General features: G+C 46.2%; 1 protein-coding gene across 1 annotated transcript in view; it reads right to left on the bottom strand.

The window, feature by feature from the left end:
* Positions 1-5,217: 5,217 nt before the first annotated feature.
* The window catches only part of BICDL2 (BICD family like cargo adaptor 2), a 42,375-nt gene continuing 31,183 nt past the window's right edge, over positions 5,218-16,409 (bottom strand). The window contains exons 12-13 of the mRNA XM_053261578.1: positions 6,491-6,611; positions 5,218-5,792 (exon numbers count right to left, since the gene is read on the bottom strand). Coding sequence (XP_053117553.1) covers positions 5,619-5,792; positions 6,491-6,611 — 295 coding nt within the window. The 3' untranslated portion in view covers positions 5,218-5,618. The remainder of the gene's footprint in view (positions 5,793-6,490; positions 6,612-16,409) is intronic.

Genomic DNA, 16,409 nt, shown 5'->3' with positions numbered 1-16,409 from the left:
AGCTGGGAGCTCAAAGGGCGGGCCTTGGCCGTAATGGGCGGTGCTTAGCGACAATAGCCAAGTCTGGGCGGGGCTTGCGAGTGGGGCGAATAAAGAATGGGCGGGGTTTGGAGGCGCTGTTGGGCGGGGCTTAAGGGTGGGACTTGGTTGGGCGCTAGACTAGAGGCAAGCGGGCAGCGACTCCCGGGGACTCCCCGGCACGCTTACTTTCGTAGTGCTTAATTTTCAAAAGCGCGTGTGAGGCTATGACAGTGCATACAAATTAATGCACAGCTCGATCCTTTCTGTAAACCCCACTTCATTGAATAGGAGAGTGAATTCCTCCTGGGTGAGTGTGTGTCCCTATAGAATTGCCGCATTTCGATGGCCTACGAAGGCAGTCGTCTTGCTCACTCTTGGAAGCAAGCCCCGTTGAATATAGTGAGATTTATTACATCTATGCACAGGGTTGGATTGCGTAGCTGCAAGCCTACACTCCCTTTCCCGGGAGGAAGCCCCATTGAATACAGAGGGACTGCTCTCTGGGTGTAACCTGCATAGGACGGACCTGCGTTGAGGATCGGAGAAGAGAGAGGAAGCAAGCAATTCTTGCTAATCCCCACCATTATATGGAGGTGGGGAACTAAGGACAATAGGGCCGTGTGGAGAAAGAGTGGGACTGACGGCCAATAGGCAGGATAGTATAAAGAAGATGCGGAATTGGATGTTGGGGGTGTGATTTAGGGCGCTTGTTTGTTTTACAGGGTCCCTGTGCAGCTTCGTAGCAGGCAGAAATCCACCGGGCATATATTTCTCCCTGCATGGTGATTGCAATGGGGGAAATGTTACCTGTTGAATTTCCAGAGCAGCAGCAGCTGGAGATTAGGATATTATTTATTTATTTATTTATTTCTACATTTATATCTTGCTCTTCCTCCAAGGAGCCCAGAGTGGTGTACTACATACTTGAGTTCCTCCTCACAACAACCCTGTGAAGTAGGTTAGGCTGAGAAAGAAGTGACTGGCCCAGAGTCGCCCAACTAGTATCATGGCTGAATGGGGATTTGAACTCGGGTCTCCCCGGTCCTGGTCCAGCACTCCTACTCTTTTAGAGTGAGGCTGGGAAGTTGGGGAAAGGCTTGGAAGAAAATGCCTTGCCCACTAGATACCTCCCCTCCCCAGAGAATCTTGAAGTACCTTAAAGACTGGCAAATAGGTTGTGACAAACCTTTGTGGACAGAGCTCGCTTTATCCCAGAGAATCCTGCAGGAGCCCTAAGCAACATCTGTCCACCACAAAATGCAGTTCCACCGTTCAGGCCATAGGGGGTGGCAGCAGCTTTCTCTTCTGTTGACTTTGTCCATCTGCCTCATCTGTCCGTTCCGCATTCCTCTCTGGAGGGTTGGGATGCCAACTGCAGCCACCCCCTCAAGCCTTACAAGAAATGCCCGCATTGTTCTCTTGTTAGGCCTCCATGCGGGGAGAAAAATGCCACCCAGATGGGTGCAGCTGGGCTGGAGGGCGAAGGAGATGAGCAGCAGGAAAGCCAAGAGATTCTCTTGCCAGAACAAGAGATAGCATCTCTCACAGAATAAAGGACTTTTGCTTATGTTTGTTTAAATAAATTCAATGTAAACAGACTGTGCTTGAACAAATTTAACTCTGGTCAGAATGGTTTCAGTTCCATGAGATGGTAACCAAATGTGTCTTCCCCCCAAAGAGTACTGGAGCAATCTATTAAAATAAGAAGCAGCATTCTAGTTAACCTCCTCAATTCGGCATCCAGGATGAATTAGAAGCTCGGTTATCTTGGCTTCTACTTGTCCCTTAGAGCATAAAGTGAACCAAGTCTCACCAGTGCCCAAACACCAGAGCTGTGTGTAATATCAATAAAATAACACAGGGCATGTGTATGTCCCTTTCCCTTGCTACCAAGTCAGCCCCAACACATCCAGGGTTACAGCTTCCAGGTCAGAGGTCATGATTTACAAGCAGGCTTGAGGCCCAGTATCTCTCATTCTGCAAACTAAGTCCCACTTGCCATCGTTTTATTTATTAAAATGTTTTTACCCATCCAGGCCGAGCCTTCTCAAGGTGGCTAACATTCAATCAACCATAAAAAGATATTTATACATCATGATGATGATGATGATAAATAAAACACCAATCGGCAACATTCAAAAAGAGAAACAACAAAACCAGAAACAAACCTGGTAAGCAGGCGAAAAGCACACCAAGATACCAGGTTTTTGAGTTAGTATTTCAAGACAGGTAGGGAAGAAAGTGGCCAGATAGTCTGAGACAAGGGGCCATCACTGAGAAGATCCTGTCACACGTATCCACCTGACACATGGCTGCCAATGAAGATTTTAAGAGTGCAAGTGGGAGGAGACAGTCCTGAAGCCAGCCAGGTTCCAAACAGTTTAGGTCTTTAAAAGGTCAACAGCAGCACTTTGAACTGGGCTCAGAAACAGATTAGCAACCACAGTTCAGATGATGTCATATTGGTGTGATGTGCTCTGACTAGAGTCAAAGAAAAAAAGTCCAAATACTTACTAGCCTGCCTATTACCAACATGGTGTATGGTTAATGTGTCAGACTAGGATGGACCAGATTTTTAATTCCCATTAATTCCCATTCAGCCATAAAGCTCACAGGATGACTTCAGACTGGAGACTTTTCTCTAAGCCTAACCTAATCCCTTAGCCTCACAGGGTAGTAGTTAGGATTAAAAAAATAACCATGTACACCACTCTGAGCCCTTTGCAGGAACAGTAGAATATAAATGTAAATATAAAGGTAAACCCCTGCTAACTTGGCAAAAAGGCACCTTTTAACATGGTGATTCTCTTTATTTAGCAGGGGGAGAGTAACTTGCCCTTTCCACCCCCAGCACAGTGCTTCCAGTGACTGTTGCTGGTGTCTATCTTATGTTTCTTTTTAGATTGTGAGCCCTTTGAGGACAGGGATTCATCTTATTTATTTGTTATTTTTCTGTGTAAACTGTCCTGAGCCATTTTTGGAAGGGCGGTATAGAAATCAAATAAATAAATAAATAAATGAAATGAAATGAAATATGCCCACTAGACTCCCATCTCCTCCCTGTAAGAATCCTAGCAATTCCTGCTCTAATACCACCAGATATCAGTTCCCCTCCTAACAAACCCACTTCCTAGCAGCAATGAGAGAGACATAAAGAACATACTTCTTTATTTTATATACAGGATATTATGAAATCTATATTAACAAAAATATTCTATAACAATATACATGTTCGTTGTAGATAAATAAATCTCTGTTGGGATTCATCCTGTCAGATTTGATATTTGGTTGTATTTTTTAAAAATAAAGTTCTCCATGTTTTAAGCAGCTGAAAAGTTACACTTGCAAAATAGCATCTGCTTCCAGGTTTTTTACATATAGTGAAAGAGGAGAAGGAGAAGAACTACCCCCTGCTGGTGTTTCTGTAACATAATAATGCTTCTCTTTCTCCCGGGTAATAAACTAAGCATTGCTCATTTGCATAAATGTATGTGGATTTTAAGGGCCATCCACTACCAGCTCAGATTTTTAAAAAAATTAATAGCAAAAAAAAATCTAGTCTTGAAGTCCCCATTTGGTCTCAAGGTGGGAATCAAGTGTATTGTGGATAATAATACTGCCACCTACTGGAGGGAGTAATGTCCATGCTAGTCAGAGGGAAAGTTACAAGGTTCCACCTTAAGCCTCCTCATTGTAACTGTCCACATATGGCAAACATGGGTTGCCTCCTGTTTCAAATAGCCCTGTTCTTAAAGAAGGTCACATGGTCAGGATCTCATTATTTATTCACTACCCCCTATTCAAGTACTCAATCCTAGCCGAGTGCCTTGCTGTTCATTCTTAAAAGCAAGCAACATAGCCAAATGGCAAACCAAGGTTATACAGAAATTTAAAGTGCTAATAGAAGACAAAGTGCAGCCTAGGAATGTACACATCAGTGGTCAAATCGTGCGGTTCCACTATTTGCTAAGATGAACAGTAGGCCAGACTTCTGGCAGGAGGAGGAGACCTTGCTCTCCAGTTGTTGAACTACAACTCCCATCACCCCCAGCTACAATTTATTGTGACTGGGGATAATGGGAGTTGGAGTTTAACAGCAGCTGGGGAGCCAAGGTTGCCTACCCCTGTCCTAAGAAGTCACATGTAAGTCCTTTCCTTCTCATTAATGGAAGGCGGTGATATTATTCCAACATGCTTCAGAACTTCTAGTCTACAAGAGAGTAAAGGATCAGTACCTTATGGTCAGGTCCCTTCAATCAGAAGACCAAGCACTGGGAAATTCAGGATGACAAATATTACACAATTGTGCCTACCCAATATTGTAGAAAAACATTAGCTGAGTCATGCCTCTGACTGGCCAGCAGCTTGTGCAAGGTCAGAGGTATTAAGAACATAGGCCAAATAAAGTAGTTTAATTTATGTGCTGCTATTACTCTACGTTTCCCAATGAAGATAACCTTTCTGGTTACTCAAGAACAGGGATTGCAGGCAATTGTGTGATTTTAGTTGGCCCACAGTAATCCTTTGGTCAACTGGCACCATCCACTTGGTCACAGTGTTCTGCATTATCTCTGCCATTTCAATAGGATAGGTATAGCTCAATGGTACAGCAGTTGCTTTGCATGCAGAAGGTCCCCAGTTCAATTCCCAGCCCCTCTGCTGAAAACGAATCTTGGGTAACAAGGAGTGGGTTCATTCGAACACGCCAGGAGCATGGCTGTTGGGATGTCCTTCAATCACATGGAGGGCAGGTGTTCATCCCAATGGCCCCTTAGACAGGATTTGGAGACCATTTGGATGAACAGCATCCACACACAACTGAAGGACACCCCAACAGCACTTCAGGACATCCTTCAGGTGATGTCAGGGATGGGGAGGGGGTGTCCTCACCCCTCAGCACGTCCTCACCCCTCTTCAGGTGTTGGGGCCATGTTAGTTTGAACCGGCACAAAGCTAAAAGAGGCCGGAGACCTTGGACAGCTGCTCTCACTGGGACCAATAGAGAGTGGTGGGCTAGATGGGCCAGTGGTCTAGCCTCATAGAAGTCAACTTTCTGTGCTTTATATAGACTAGAATATCCTACCAAGCTTACACATGATAATTTAGTACGATGCCTGCCGTAGCTGCCGTATTGATCGACGAGGCTGGTTGTTCTGCTGGTGTAACTTAGAGCCCACAATCACTCAAAGAAAGATGTGAAGTTAAATAAATATATTTCGTCACCCTATGAGTCCCATTCCTCAGGAAGGACCTAGATGCCAATTTAATGTGTTGCTCTGAACCAATCATTAGACGTCCAATGACCAATTCAGAGTGTTAGTCTCTCTCACTGAAAAATGGCATGAAAGCTCTTGTGATCGAAATATAGGGGAGGATAACAAATTCCTTTGGCCTAGAGATAGTTGACAGGCTGCTAAAAGGCACCACGCCCCTTTCAGCCCCGGCCACCTCAAAACACTCTACTGTCATTGGCGGCTGCTACGTCTCCAGTTGTCCAGTCCAGCTGCTTCCTTTGCCTGGTTCTGGCATTTGTATTCCCTCCACCACCTTTTCTTTCTTTGGCCATCTCAGGATCTTCCCCACACCGCTAGGCCCCCTCAGCTTTTCCGGAAGAATGAGAGGAAGCTTGAGCCATTGGGAACGCTGGTGCCACGACGAAAGAAAGAATGGTCCTTGATTTGAGTTGGCGTCTTAGGGGGTGAGGGGTGGGGAGGGGCCTGTTCTTGCTGCTTCTGAAGCAGTTGCTGGTGGATGATATACTGAATATCGTCCTGTGTGCCAGAAAGAGAGGGAAAGATGCATATAAACACCGACAGGAAATGGAACCCAGGAATTCTGGGAAACTGTGTCTCTTTAAAAAACAACAACACCCATGTTTGTTAATTTTCTTGACTAGTTAATCTTTTTCTTTTCACCTGCCCTCTGCAATGATTTCTTCTCTGTTCCCGCCCACCATTCAGTCCCAGCATCTTTCTCTTCTCTCTTGACCAATTTGACCTATAATGCCTTTGTTTTCAACCACTCTTAGTAAAGAGTGGTTGAAAACAAAGGATAAATTGCTCAAGAGAGGGAAGTTTTGCATTTTGTGCTCCTGTTCCTGTTGTTTTCTTCTCAACTGTTGCTCACTTGCTTGAACCAGTCTTGATTTCCTTTCCCTTTTAGGTCCCTGTTCAGAACTGGAATGAATCCCTAAAGTAAACTTGGAACAAATTATGAATGCAAGGAGGGAATAAAAAATTCTCACGCTCGCTTCATGTCATTGCATAAATCTGGAATTTATTAAACTCTGCCGAAGCCAAAAGCTGCGTCTTGCTAGTAGCTTGGGATTTTGAAATTTGGCGTTGGCTCCTGTTATAGGTCTCCTGGCGTATGGTTTGCTCCATCTTGCTCCCAGCATACTAATTGCAGGGGCAATAGGGAAGTTTAAAGGTTCTGGATGACATCTCAGGAAATGTTTTCTGTTACTCACTTGCCAAGCTTCCAGCTCCTGGGAGAGGGCCATCTTCTGGCGTATGACACGGAGTAACTGCTGGCTCAGTGAATCCCGTTCCAAAGAGACTTTTGCCAGTTCCAATTCCATTTCGCCTTTCCTAGCAAGGAGAAGGAGAAAGGGAGAGAGAGAATGCTTAGCAATTTTTTTAAAAGTTAAAAAAAATTCAAGTAATTGGCCAGAAAACAAGCAGCTGCAGAAGGCTGCTTTCCTTCGCTCCCTGCCAACGCTGCTGCAAAAGTGAAGGGAAAGGACATTCTGGCCCATTCCTGGCTAAAAGAGCAAGGACCACTGGGTAGTTGCAGCACCTCTGTCCAAGCAAGGACGCCAGCAAGGGAAGAGCCACCTGGCCACTGCTGATACAAATGCCAGCTTGCAACTCACCCCTTTGTCCTGGCATTGTCAAATGAATCTCCTTCCTCTACCTTGGGTCCCTAACTGTTGTTGGACAACAATTCCCATCATCCCCAGGCTTTGGCCAATCCAACAACATCTGGGGACCCAAGATTGGGAGTCCCTACACTACCTTTCTCTTTTACTCCCTCTCTCTTGCATTTCTTGACTTTTTAAGTTCGTAGGTCTGAAAGCAAGGCCTAGGTCTCATTTTCATTTACCAGCCAGCGTGGTATAGTGGTTAGAGTGCTGGGCTAGGACCGGGGAGACCCGAGTTCAAATCCCCATTCAGCCATGAAACTAGCTGGGTGACTCTGGGCCAGTCACTTCTCTCTCAGCCTAACCTACTTCACAGGGTTGTTGTGAAAAAGAAACTCAAGTATGTAGTACACCGCTCTGGGCTCCTTGGAGGAAGAGCGGGATATAAATGTAAAAAATAATAATAATAATTTATGTACAATGCCAGGAGGCTTTACACACAGGGCTTCTGCCCTGAATCTCCTCCGAAAGAGAGTGTGTGCGTTCACACACCAGCCAAACTTACCTGGAAGTCCCTTTGAGATTTTTGGACCCACTCCACACACAAACTGGGCTTTGTGATGCGAATTCTAGCTTATCTTGACGTATGTTCGGGTTTTTAAAATGCTAGTTCTAAGCTACTTTTTCTGAAAACAGCCGGAGCAAATGGGAGAGGCACTGACATAGAATCATTAGCATAGTAAGAAGCATACTCTCTTCAGAAATGCAGATCTATCTATGCAGGAGCTCTCTCTCCCCTCCTCCCACTGGCTAGAAAGAAAATGCAGAGCATGCCATGTGGACTTGTTTCAAAAGAAAACCAAGAACAGAGCGGAGGGGCTGCTTCCCTCAATGCCATGAGTGCACTTTGAAGCAAGCAACCCACTGATTGGGTGTGGGCGGGGGGAAGAAGATGGATAAATTGTTTTTGCATGCAGCTCCCATTCTGACCTGAAGATGTCGCCCTTCTATGGTTTAAAAATACAGTATTCATACTGCGTGCAGGGAATCTTAACCAATCATGGTGGCCAGACAGGCTTTCCCAAAAGCCAGCTTGCCCTCCACTATTAATTGGCCCCAAAGTCACATAGCTGCAGGGGAATGTTGGGTGTGATCTAGCATGTGCTAGTAGTTTATACAAGGCACTGCCCAGCAGATTTGACCACTGCTCTGCATGTCCACCCTAAGACACTTCTCAGAATCCTTTCTGGCACATGGGAGTGATGTGGTTAGAAACCCAAAGAAATTCCATTTTTGCCTAGAAAACCTCATTCTAACTTAACCTGACTCATCTCAGGGACATCACTGCCTCTCACGATTAACGTCATTATCTCTCTCTAGCTAAATTGTATCTATAAAACTTGTTAACACAGCTAAGATTCTCACTGCTTCCCAGGCTAGAAAATAGGATCTAACCAAATAAGGAGTAATCACCTGATGAACAATGAATCAGGCATTTGCATGAGTACTAGATACTTAGACCACCATTTTATTGCCACGTATACTGTGTCTAGGGTGTCAGCACCATTTAGATTGTTTGTATAAATGCAAGGTGCACCTGTAACCAAACCATAATCGGTTTGAGAGCATTAGCCTACTGATTACCTATTGCTATCTGCGGAAACAATAAAGCCTCAATTAATGATTCCCAATCTTGTGTCTGACTGACTGGTTAAGCCGACCCAGGAACAAGCCCCATCTACATCAGTAGCTCACTTCCCAAAATCCTTTCTGCTACACGGGAGCTCTATGGTAGGCATGCAAGGGATCCTCTGCTGACTACCTGATGCAGAAATGGTTCCCTGAAGCTAGAAAGTTTGGTTTAAAACAGCAGAGTTAACGCCTACAGCTGGCAACTAAAATAAAAGGAAAGCAATTAACTAAGTCACGGGAACAAGCATTGCAGCATCTCAGACAACATGCTTCGGAAGTATTTAATTTAAGGCCGCAGGTTTTCTTGGCCTGAACAACAGCTGGAAAAGCTGATGGAGGAAAGGATTGTGATTTAAGAAGATATCCTCTAAGGAAAGATGGCACCAGAGGGCCAAACTATGCAGTGCATTGGAGCTCCCAACAGAATGTCATTTTCCCCCTTTGAAAATCAGCCACAAGGACCCACCAATTCAGACTGAAGCTATGATATGGAGGAAGGGGGTTCACAAAAGCAGAGATCCATACCAAATCTCCCTCATACTAGTAGCCGCTCCAAGAGGCTATTTGACTTATTCTGCAGCTTGCAGGGGGGAGGTGCTGATCCCACCACTTTCTGTCATGCCATGACCCGAGTCCAAATTGGAACTTCAGGTTGTTTACCTATAACTGAAGTTCTTCTAGTGGTCATCTGCATCTCCACACTGATGGACTCCGCCACCACACCCTGCAGCAGGGAGGCCAGGTGGGTGTGTGAAGGTACAGGTGAGCACTAGAAGAACTTCAGTTACAGGCAAGAAACCTGAGGTTCTTCTTCGTAGTCCCTGCACTTCACACCGATGGGCGCATCACAAGCTCACACACCTGGAGGAGGGTGCAGAAGAGATCATCATGCGAAAATTGCCTGCAGAACTGCTCTCCCAAAGGCAGCACTGTGACAGGTGCGCACATCCAGGGCGTAATGTCATAAGAACAACACCAATGTGGCCCATGTGGCAGTCTACAGGCCAGTTAGCTTAACGTCCATTCCGGGCAAATTGATGGAAAGCATCCTCAAGGGTAAAATTGTAAAGCACATAAAACAACAGGCCCTGCTGGGAGAGAACCAGCATGGCTTCTGCAAAGGTAAATCTTGCCTCACAAACCTTGAGAGTGTCAGCAAGTGTGTGGATAAAGGTGATCCAGTTGACATAGTCTACCTGGACTTCCAAAAAGCTTTCGACAAAGTTCCTCATCAAAGACTCCTGAGGAAACTTAACAGTCATTTGATAAGGGGACAAGTACATGTGTGGATTGCTAACTGGTTGAAAGACAGGAAACAGAGGGTAGGTATAAATGGAGAGTTTTCACAGTGGAGGGAAGTAAGAGTGGGGTTCCCCCAGGGATCTGTACTGGGGCCGGTGCTTTTTAATTTATTCATAAATGATCTAGAAGTAGGGGTAAGCAGCGAGGTGGTCAGATTTGCAGATGATACCAAACTCTTTCAGGTTGTGAAATCCAAAACAGATTGCAAGGAGCTCCAAAAGGAGCTCCTTTTGTCCACTTTGTGACAAAGTGGCAAATGCAGTTCAGTGTTGGGAAGTGTAAAGTGATACACATTGGGACGGAAAACCCCAGCTTCAAGTATACTTTGATGGGATCTGAGCTGTCGGTGACTGACCAGGAGAGGGATCTTGGGGTCGTTGTGGACAGCTCATTGAAAGTATCGACTCAATGTGTGGCAGCTGTGGAATAGGCCAATTCCATGCTAGGGATCATTAGGAAGGGGATTGAAAATAAAACTACTAATATTAAAATGCCCTTATACAAAACTATGGTGCAGCCACACCTGGAGTACTATGTACAATTCTGGTCACCACATCTAAAAAAGGACATTGTAGAACTCGAAAAGGTGCAGAAGAGGGCAACCAAGATGATCAGGGGCCTAGAGCACCTTCCTTATGAGGCAAGGCTACAACATCTGGGGCTATTTAGTTTAGAAAAAAAGACAACTGCGGGGAGACATGATCGAGATCTATAAAATCATGCATGGTGTGGAGAAAGTGGAGAAAGAGAAATTCTTCTCCCTCTCACATAACACTAGAACCAGGGGTCATCCCATGACATTGATTGCCAGGAAATTTAGGACCAACAAACGGAGGTACTTTTTCACACAATGCATAATCAAGTTGTGGAATTCTCTGCCACAAGATGTAGTGACAGCCAACAACCTGGATGGCTTTAAGAGGGGTTTGGAAAACTTCATGGAGGAGAGGTCGATCAATGGCTACTAGTCGGAGGGATACAGGTAAAATCCAGCCTCAAAGGCAGGATGCCTCGCAGGAACCAGTTGCAGGAGAGTAACAGCAAGAGAGAGGGCATGCCCTCAAATTCTGCCTGTAGGCTTCCAGCGGCATCTGGTGGGCCACTGTGCAAAACAGGATGCTGGACTAGATGGGCCTTGGGCCTGATCCAGGAGGGCTGTTCTTATGTTCTTACAGATGGAGTCTATGGGTATGCCCCTGTTGAAAGCCATGGATGTCACTTGTGCTCGTGTTGAGTGGGCCTGCAGCGGTGCAAGGAGCAGAGGACCCACAAGTTGATAGCAGAGTTGGATGGTTGCTACCATCCACTGAGAGACTGAGAGTGCGGATGTTCTATGTCCTTGTCGTGGGAGGCCATGTGTCATGAAAAGGCAGTTAAGTCTGTCGAAACTGGGCTATCCAATCTACATAGAAAGCTAGGACTCTGCGCACATCCAGAGTGTGGAGTTTTCTTTCCATGGGTGTCGAAGGGTTCAGAAAGAAGATTGGTAAGCAGATGTCCTGCTACCTGTGAAGCTCTGACACAATCTTCAGAAGGAACTGGACATCCGTTCACAAGACCACTTCCTCTTTGTGGAAAGCCAAGTATGGGTAGTCATTCCTTAATGCCCAAAGCTCACCTACTCTGTGAGCAGAGATGATGGCAACTAGGAAGGCTGTTTTCATAGTCAGTAGCCTAAGATCACAGAGGGCCATAGGCTCAAAGGGCTTGTCCATGAGCTGGGATAGGACCAGCAGTAGGACCAGGGCTGAGGGATCTCAGGGAAGACCAGGAGGTTATTTATGCCCTTAAGGAAGTGTTTGCCTCCCAGGACTATGAAGAGTGAGGGTCCCTGGGACTGATGGGCCACTATTGCTGCCAGATGTATGCAAATCAAAGAAATTGACAGCCCAGATTGCTTGAGTGTGATAGGATGATGTGTATAGGAGCCCGTAGTGGTGAGACACCCCATGTTCTTGAAAACGTGGTGAATCTTTTCCATTTTGCTTCATAGGATTTGAGCATCTGTGGACTTATGTGATGCTGTCAGGACCTCCTGGATGTCTGGCAGCTAGTCGGCATGATTCTCCAAGCCACATGGCGCATCCTGAAGACGTCTGGAAGAAGCAGAGTTCCATCGTCCTGGGAGAGCATTATTTTTTGGAGTAGTAGATGCAGGTAAGTATAGTCCGCTAGGTATAGCAGGTGAGGAAACCAGTGTGGCATGGCCACCACTTGTAGTACTCGTGGAAAACATATAAAGGAAGTCTTTCACGCAAAGTATCGTGAAGGTGTCCCCCATGGAGTCCAGTCCTATGCCTGTCCTTGAACAAAACTTGAGGCAATAAGCATTCTGTGCAATGGTGAATACATCCATTCCAGAAAGATTCCCTGCAGGAGCTCGTGGTCTAGGCACCCCTCGTGGGAACGTGTCGGAGTTCTGCTTTGGTGGTCTGCCCTGATGTTGGTTTCCTGCACATGTAAGGCAGAGAGTGTTGCGATGTGTCGATCAGTTCCAGAGGGCCATGGACAGGTATAGCAGGGCATGAGATCTGGTCCCCCACCCACCCCCCAGGGATTTATATATGCTTTTGCCATGGTACTGCCTGTGAGGATTTGGATCCTTGGGCCTCGCAATATTGGTAAGAACGTCCAGAGTGCCTTGGAGAGCTCCAAGCAATTTATGTGGCCTGTCGCTTCTCTCAGTGTCCATATGCCGTTGATTTGGTGAGGGCTGCAGTGAGCACCCTAGGGCATCCGTGGTGACGGAAGTCCGTGGAGCAGGTGCTGTGGTGTGTAATGCAAAGGTTCGCCAGATGGTACCACCAGGTGACATGTCTGAAGATTGCCGAGATTGGGTTCTTGCATTGAAGGTGTCTAGGAACCAATGTTACAGTGGCCTCATCTTGAGTCGCACCAGGGGAAGGACAGCTGAGGTGGGTGGAATAAGGCCTAAAGCACGCTGATTTGTATGTGCTTTGTGTAGCACGTGAAGAGTTAAAGTGTAGGTCAATAACGCAATATTTGTGATACAGTCTGTGGGGAGGAACACAGCCACTTTTGTAGCATCGAATATGGTGCCCAGGTACTTTATGACCCTTGTGTCATAAAGCAAGTTGTAAGGTTGAATTTTTTTGTGATTCACCTTGATGCTCAGACATTTGAGAAAGTGCAGAGTTCCCCACCTCAACACTGAGAGCAGTAAGAACTTGGAATGAATACACACTAAATAAACAGAATAGAATAGAATAGAATAGAAAAGAATAGAATAGAATAGAATAGAATAGAAATGGCTCAGGAGTTCTAGAAGTTCAGATAAAAGGCATTGCAAGAACTCTACAATACAGATTTCTGCAGGGGAAACCCAAATAAGATAGGATACATACAAAAACAGTTTGATGGTAAAACTGCTATACCCTTGTCGAGGTTGTTAAGCAAATTTTCCACACTTTACAATATAAAGATAGATTTTAGACATTCAGGTCTCATGTATGTTGATTAAGTTTTAACTCTAACGTTTCAAAATAGAAGCCAGCATTCTAAAAGAGATCCTTATACAGTGGTTGTGTGTTGTGCATTGCTTTAATCTAACAGCAGAGCTTATCCTGAACTACAACCTCCTATATCTTTCTGAACCAAGTATAGATGGTTGGTACATTTATTTATAGCTCAGTTTCTATACAGCCTTTCATAAAACTCATTCCAAGGTGGTGTAATATCTATATACTAGCCGATCCCGCTCAGAGCATCTGTGTGCTCTTTGGGGCCAGCGGTTACCTCCCCCCACCCACCTTCTGCCCCAGTCTCCGCTTCCTAACCATGGCCAGCCCGTGCCGGGCCCAGCCGCCTCTCCTCCCCACCGCCACTTCTGCCCCCGCTTTCTTTCCCTCCTCCTGGGCCTTGCCTCCGCAGCCGGGCTGGTCCTGCCACTACCTCTGGCCTCTGCGGCCGGCCTGCCGCCGCCGCCATGGCAACCAATTCTCCTGGGTGCGCCTCAGCCAATCAGGCGCCTCCGCCACCTAGCCAATTAGCTGGGTGCTGGGACACACATTCCAAGGCACACCCAGGAGAATTAATAATATAGATTTAATTCTCCTGGGTGTGCCTTGGAATGTGCGTCCCGGCGCCCAGCTGATTGGCTGGGGGGCGGAGGTGCCTGATTGGCTGATGCGCACCCAGGAGGATTGGTTGCCGTGGCGGCTGCAGGCCTCGCCGCGGAGACAGGCAAGCGGCGGCGGGCCCGGCTCGGCCGCGGAGACAAGGCCCGGGGCGGGGGGGAGGGGAGAAAGTGCAGAGGCAGAAGTGGCGGTGGGGAGGAGAGGCGGCTGGGCCAGGCACGGGTCGGCCATGGTCAGGAAGTGGAGACTGGGGCAGAAGGTGGGGCAACCGCCGGCCTCAAAGAGCACAGACTTTCTGTGCAGGGTCAGCTAGTAAAACTTAAAACACAATAAAACTCCATAAAAACACCAAAAAGCAACCACCATAAAAAAGACAAACAGCATAAGAAGAGAGCTGTTATTACATATCACAGGGTTCAAATTTTAGTAGTGGTAAAAACTTAGCTACCAGCAACGTAAGCTGTATCATTTTTCTTTCTTTTTGTCTTTTTAAGGGATAGGGAGAACTCATCAGTGTTACCCTAACATTAGACTGGGGGCCATCTTATTCATTTAGCATTTTTCTAGATAACTTTTGTTGAGAAGTGGTATATAAATAGTAGCAGCAGCAGTACAGTCATCATAGGATTGGATGGAATCACGACCCCAGTGATGACTTTGATATATTGGAAAGCTCAGCTCACAAAGAGGAGAGTTTTAGGATAAGCCCCCAACATGAGTATGAACGAGCCTCTCTGTCAGAAAGCTGAACAAGAGGTATTAATCCCTTAATTAAGCCAGCCAGGCTAGAGTGTAGTACCACCTTGTCATTATTTTAAAAACAAATTACCAGATGTTCAGAGAGGTTGTTGAGGGGAAAGGGACCCAAAGTCCAGATGGATAATCAAATATCATATCAAATCGGGGAACCTAAGTCATGGATTCCTTTAAACATGTATCAATGCTTTTTTTGCTTTCCCATGTAATTGTCACCAGCATTTTATAAATACAGGATACAAGCCCTTTAAGGTAAGAGGACCCACTGATTATGTATTTAATGCTTTTATATCCTGCTCCCGCTTCAAGGAGCTCAGAGCAGTGTACATGTTATGTTTATCTTCACACAACCCTGTGAGGTAGGTTAGAGACTGGCCCAGAGTCACCCAGTGAGTTTCATGGCTGAACAGGGGGGTTTGAACTTGTGTCTTCCCAGTCCTAGACCAGCACTTTCACCACCACACCACTCTGGCTCTCTCTTATTACCTGAAGATATCCAGGCCAGGGAAGAGGTCTACCAGCATTCAGCTCTGCTACTTCAGACAAGATTTTACCTCGTGTATAATATAATGGAAGCACTGAATATTGCCTAGTCTCCAAGCCAAAAACCAAGTGCAGTAAAGGCCAAGCGAGAATAATTTGCGGCTTAAGAAAGTCTGAGCCAGGGACCAGTGAGCAGCTAGTTTTGGTCATCATCTATCCCTAACTGCCAGGGTTGTGTTCAGAAAAAAAGGTTAAATAAAACTGAGTGGCGCCTACTGGAGCCCCAGAACGTCTTCCAGAGAATAGGCATCTGCAAGGGATGACTCAATGCTCAAAGTATAGATTTAAGCAGTTCCCAGGAACTGGCTGCAGTGCTTGCCACAACAGAAAGTGAGAGCTTTCTGGAGGAACAAACTATGAAACTTAAGAGTTCCCCTGAAACGACTGACTTTTTTTTCAAGTCAGAATACTAGGAATATAAAAACAATATGGTTGTTTCACTGCAGATTGCCAGTAGATGGCACTCAGAATATAACCAAATATCTCGCTTTCTAGTGTGGATGCCCTGTTCCCCGGCTTCCACCGTGATAATTTGAGCTGGTGTTTGAATATATCAGCGTCTGGAAGAGCCTCAGGTCCCAGGGTCAATCCCTGGCATCTCTAGGTAGGACAGGGAAAGATCCTTGTCTGAAACCTGGAATGCCACTGCTGCCAACACAGGCAATACTGAGCTAGCTTGACTGTAGCTCACAGGTAGAGCATCTGCTTGGCATGCAGAAGGTCCCAGGTGCAATCCCTGGTATCTCCAGATAGGGCTCAGGGGATGGGGCTGCTCTGGGAAGAGCACCTGAATGCTTGCATGCAGAAGGTTCCAAGTTCCCTCCATGGCATCTCCAAGATAGGACTGAGAGAGACCCCTGCCTGCAACCTTGAAGAAACCACTGCCAGTGCCAGTCTGTGTAGACCAGGGCTGCTCAACTTCAGCCCTCCAGCTGTTTTTGGACAATTCCCATAAGTCCCAGCCACAGTGGCCAATAGTCAGGGATTATGGGAGTTGTAGGCCAACATCTGCAGGAGGGCCAAAGCTGAACAGCCCTGGTGCAGACAATACAGAGCTAGGAACATAGGAAGCTGCCATATACTGAGTCAGACCATTGGTCTATCTAGCTCAGTATTGTCTTCACAGACTGACAGCC

Source organism: Hemicordylus capensis, chromosome 6 (assembly GCF_027244095.1).
Source record: "Hemicordylus capensis ecotype Gifberg chromosome 6, rHemCap1.1.pri, whole genome shotgun sequence".
Taxonomy (NCBI): domain Eukaryota; kingdom Metazoa; phylum Chordata; class Lepidosauria; order Squamata; family Cordylidae; genus Hemicordylus; species Hemicordylus capensis.
Note: the sequence above shows the minus strand (reverse complement) of the source record. Positions and strands in the feature narration are given on the sequence as shown.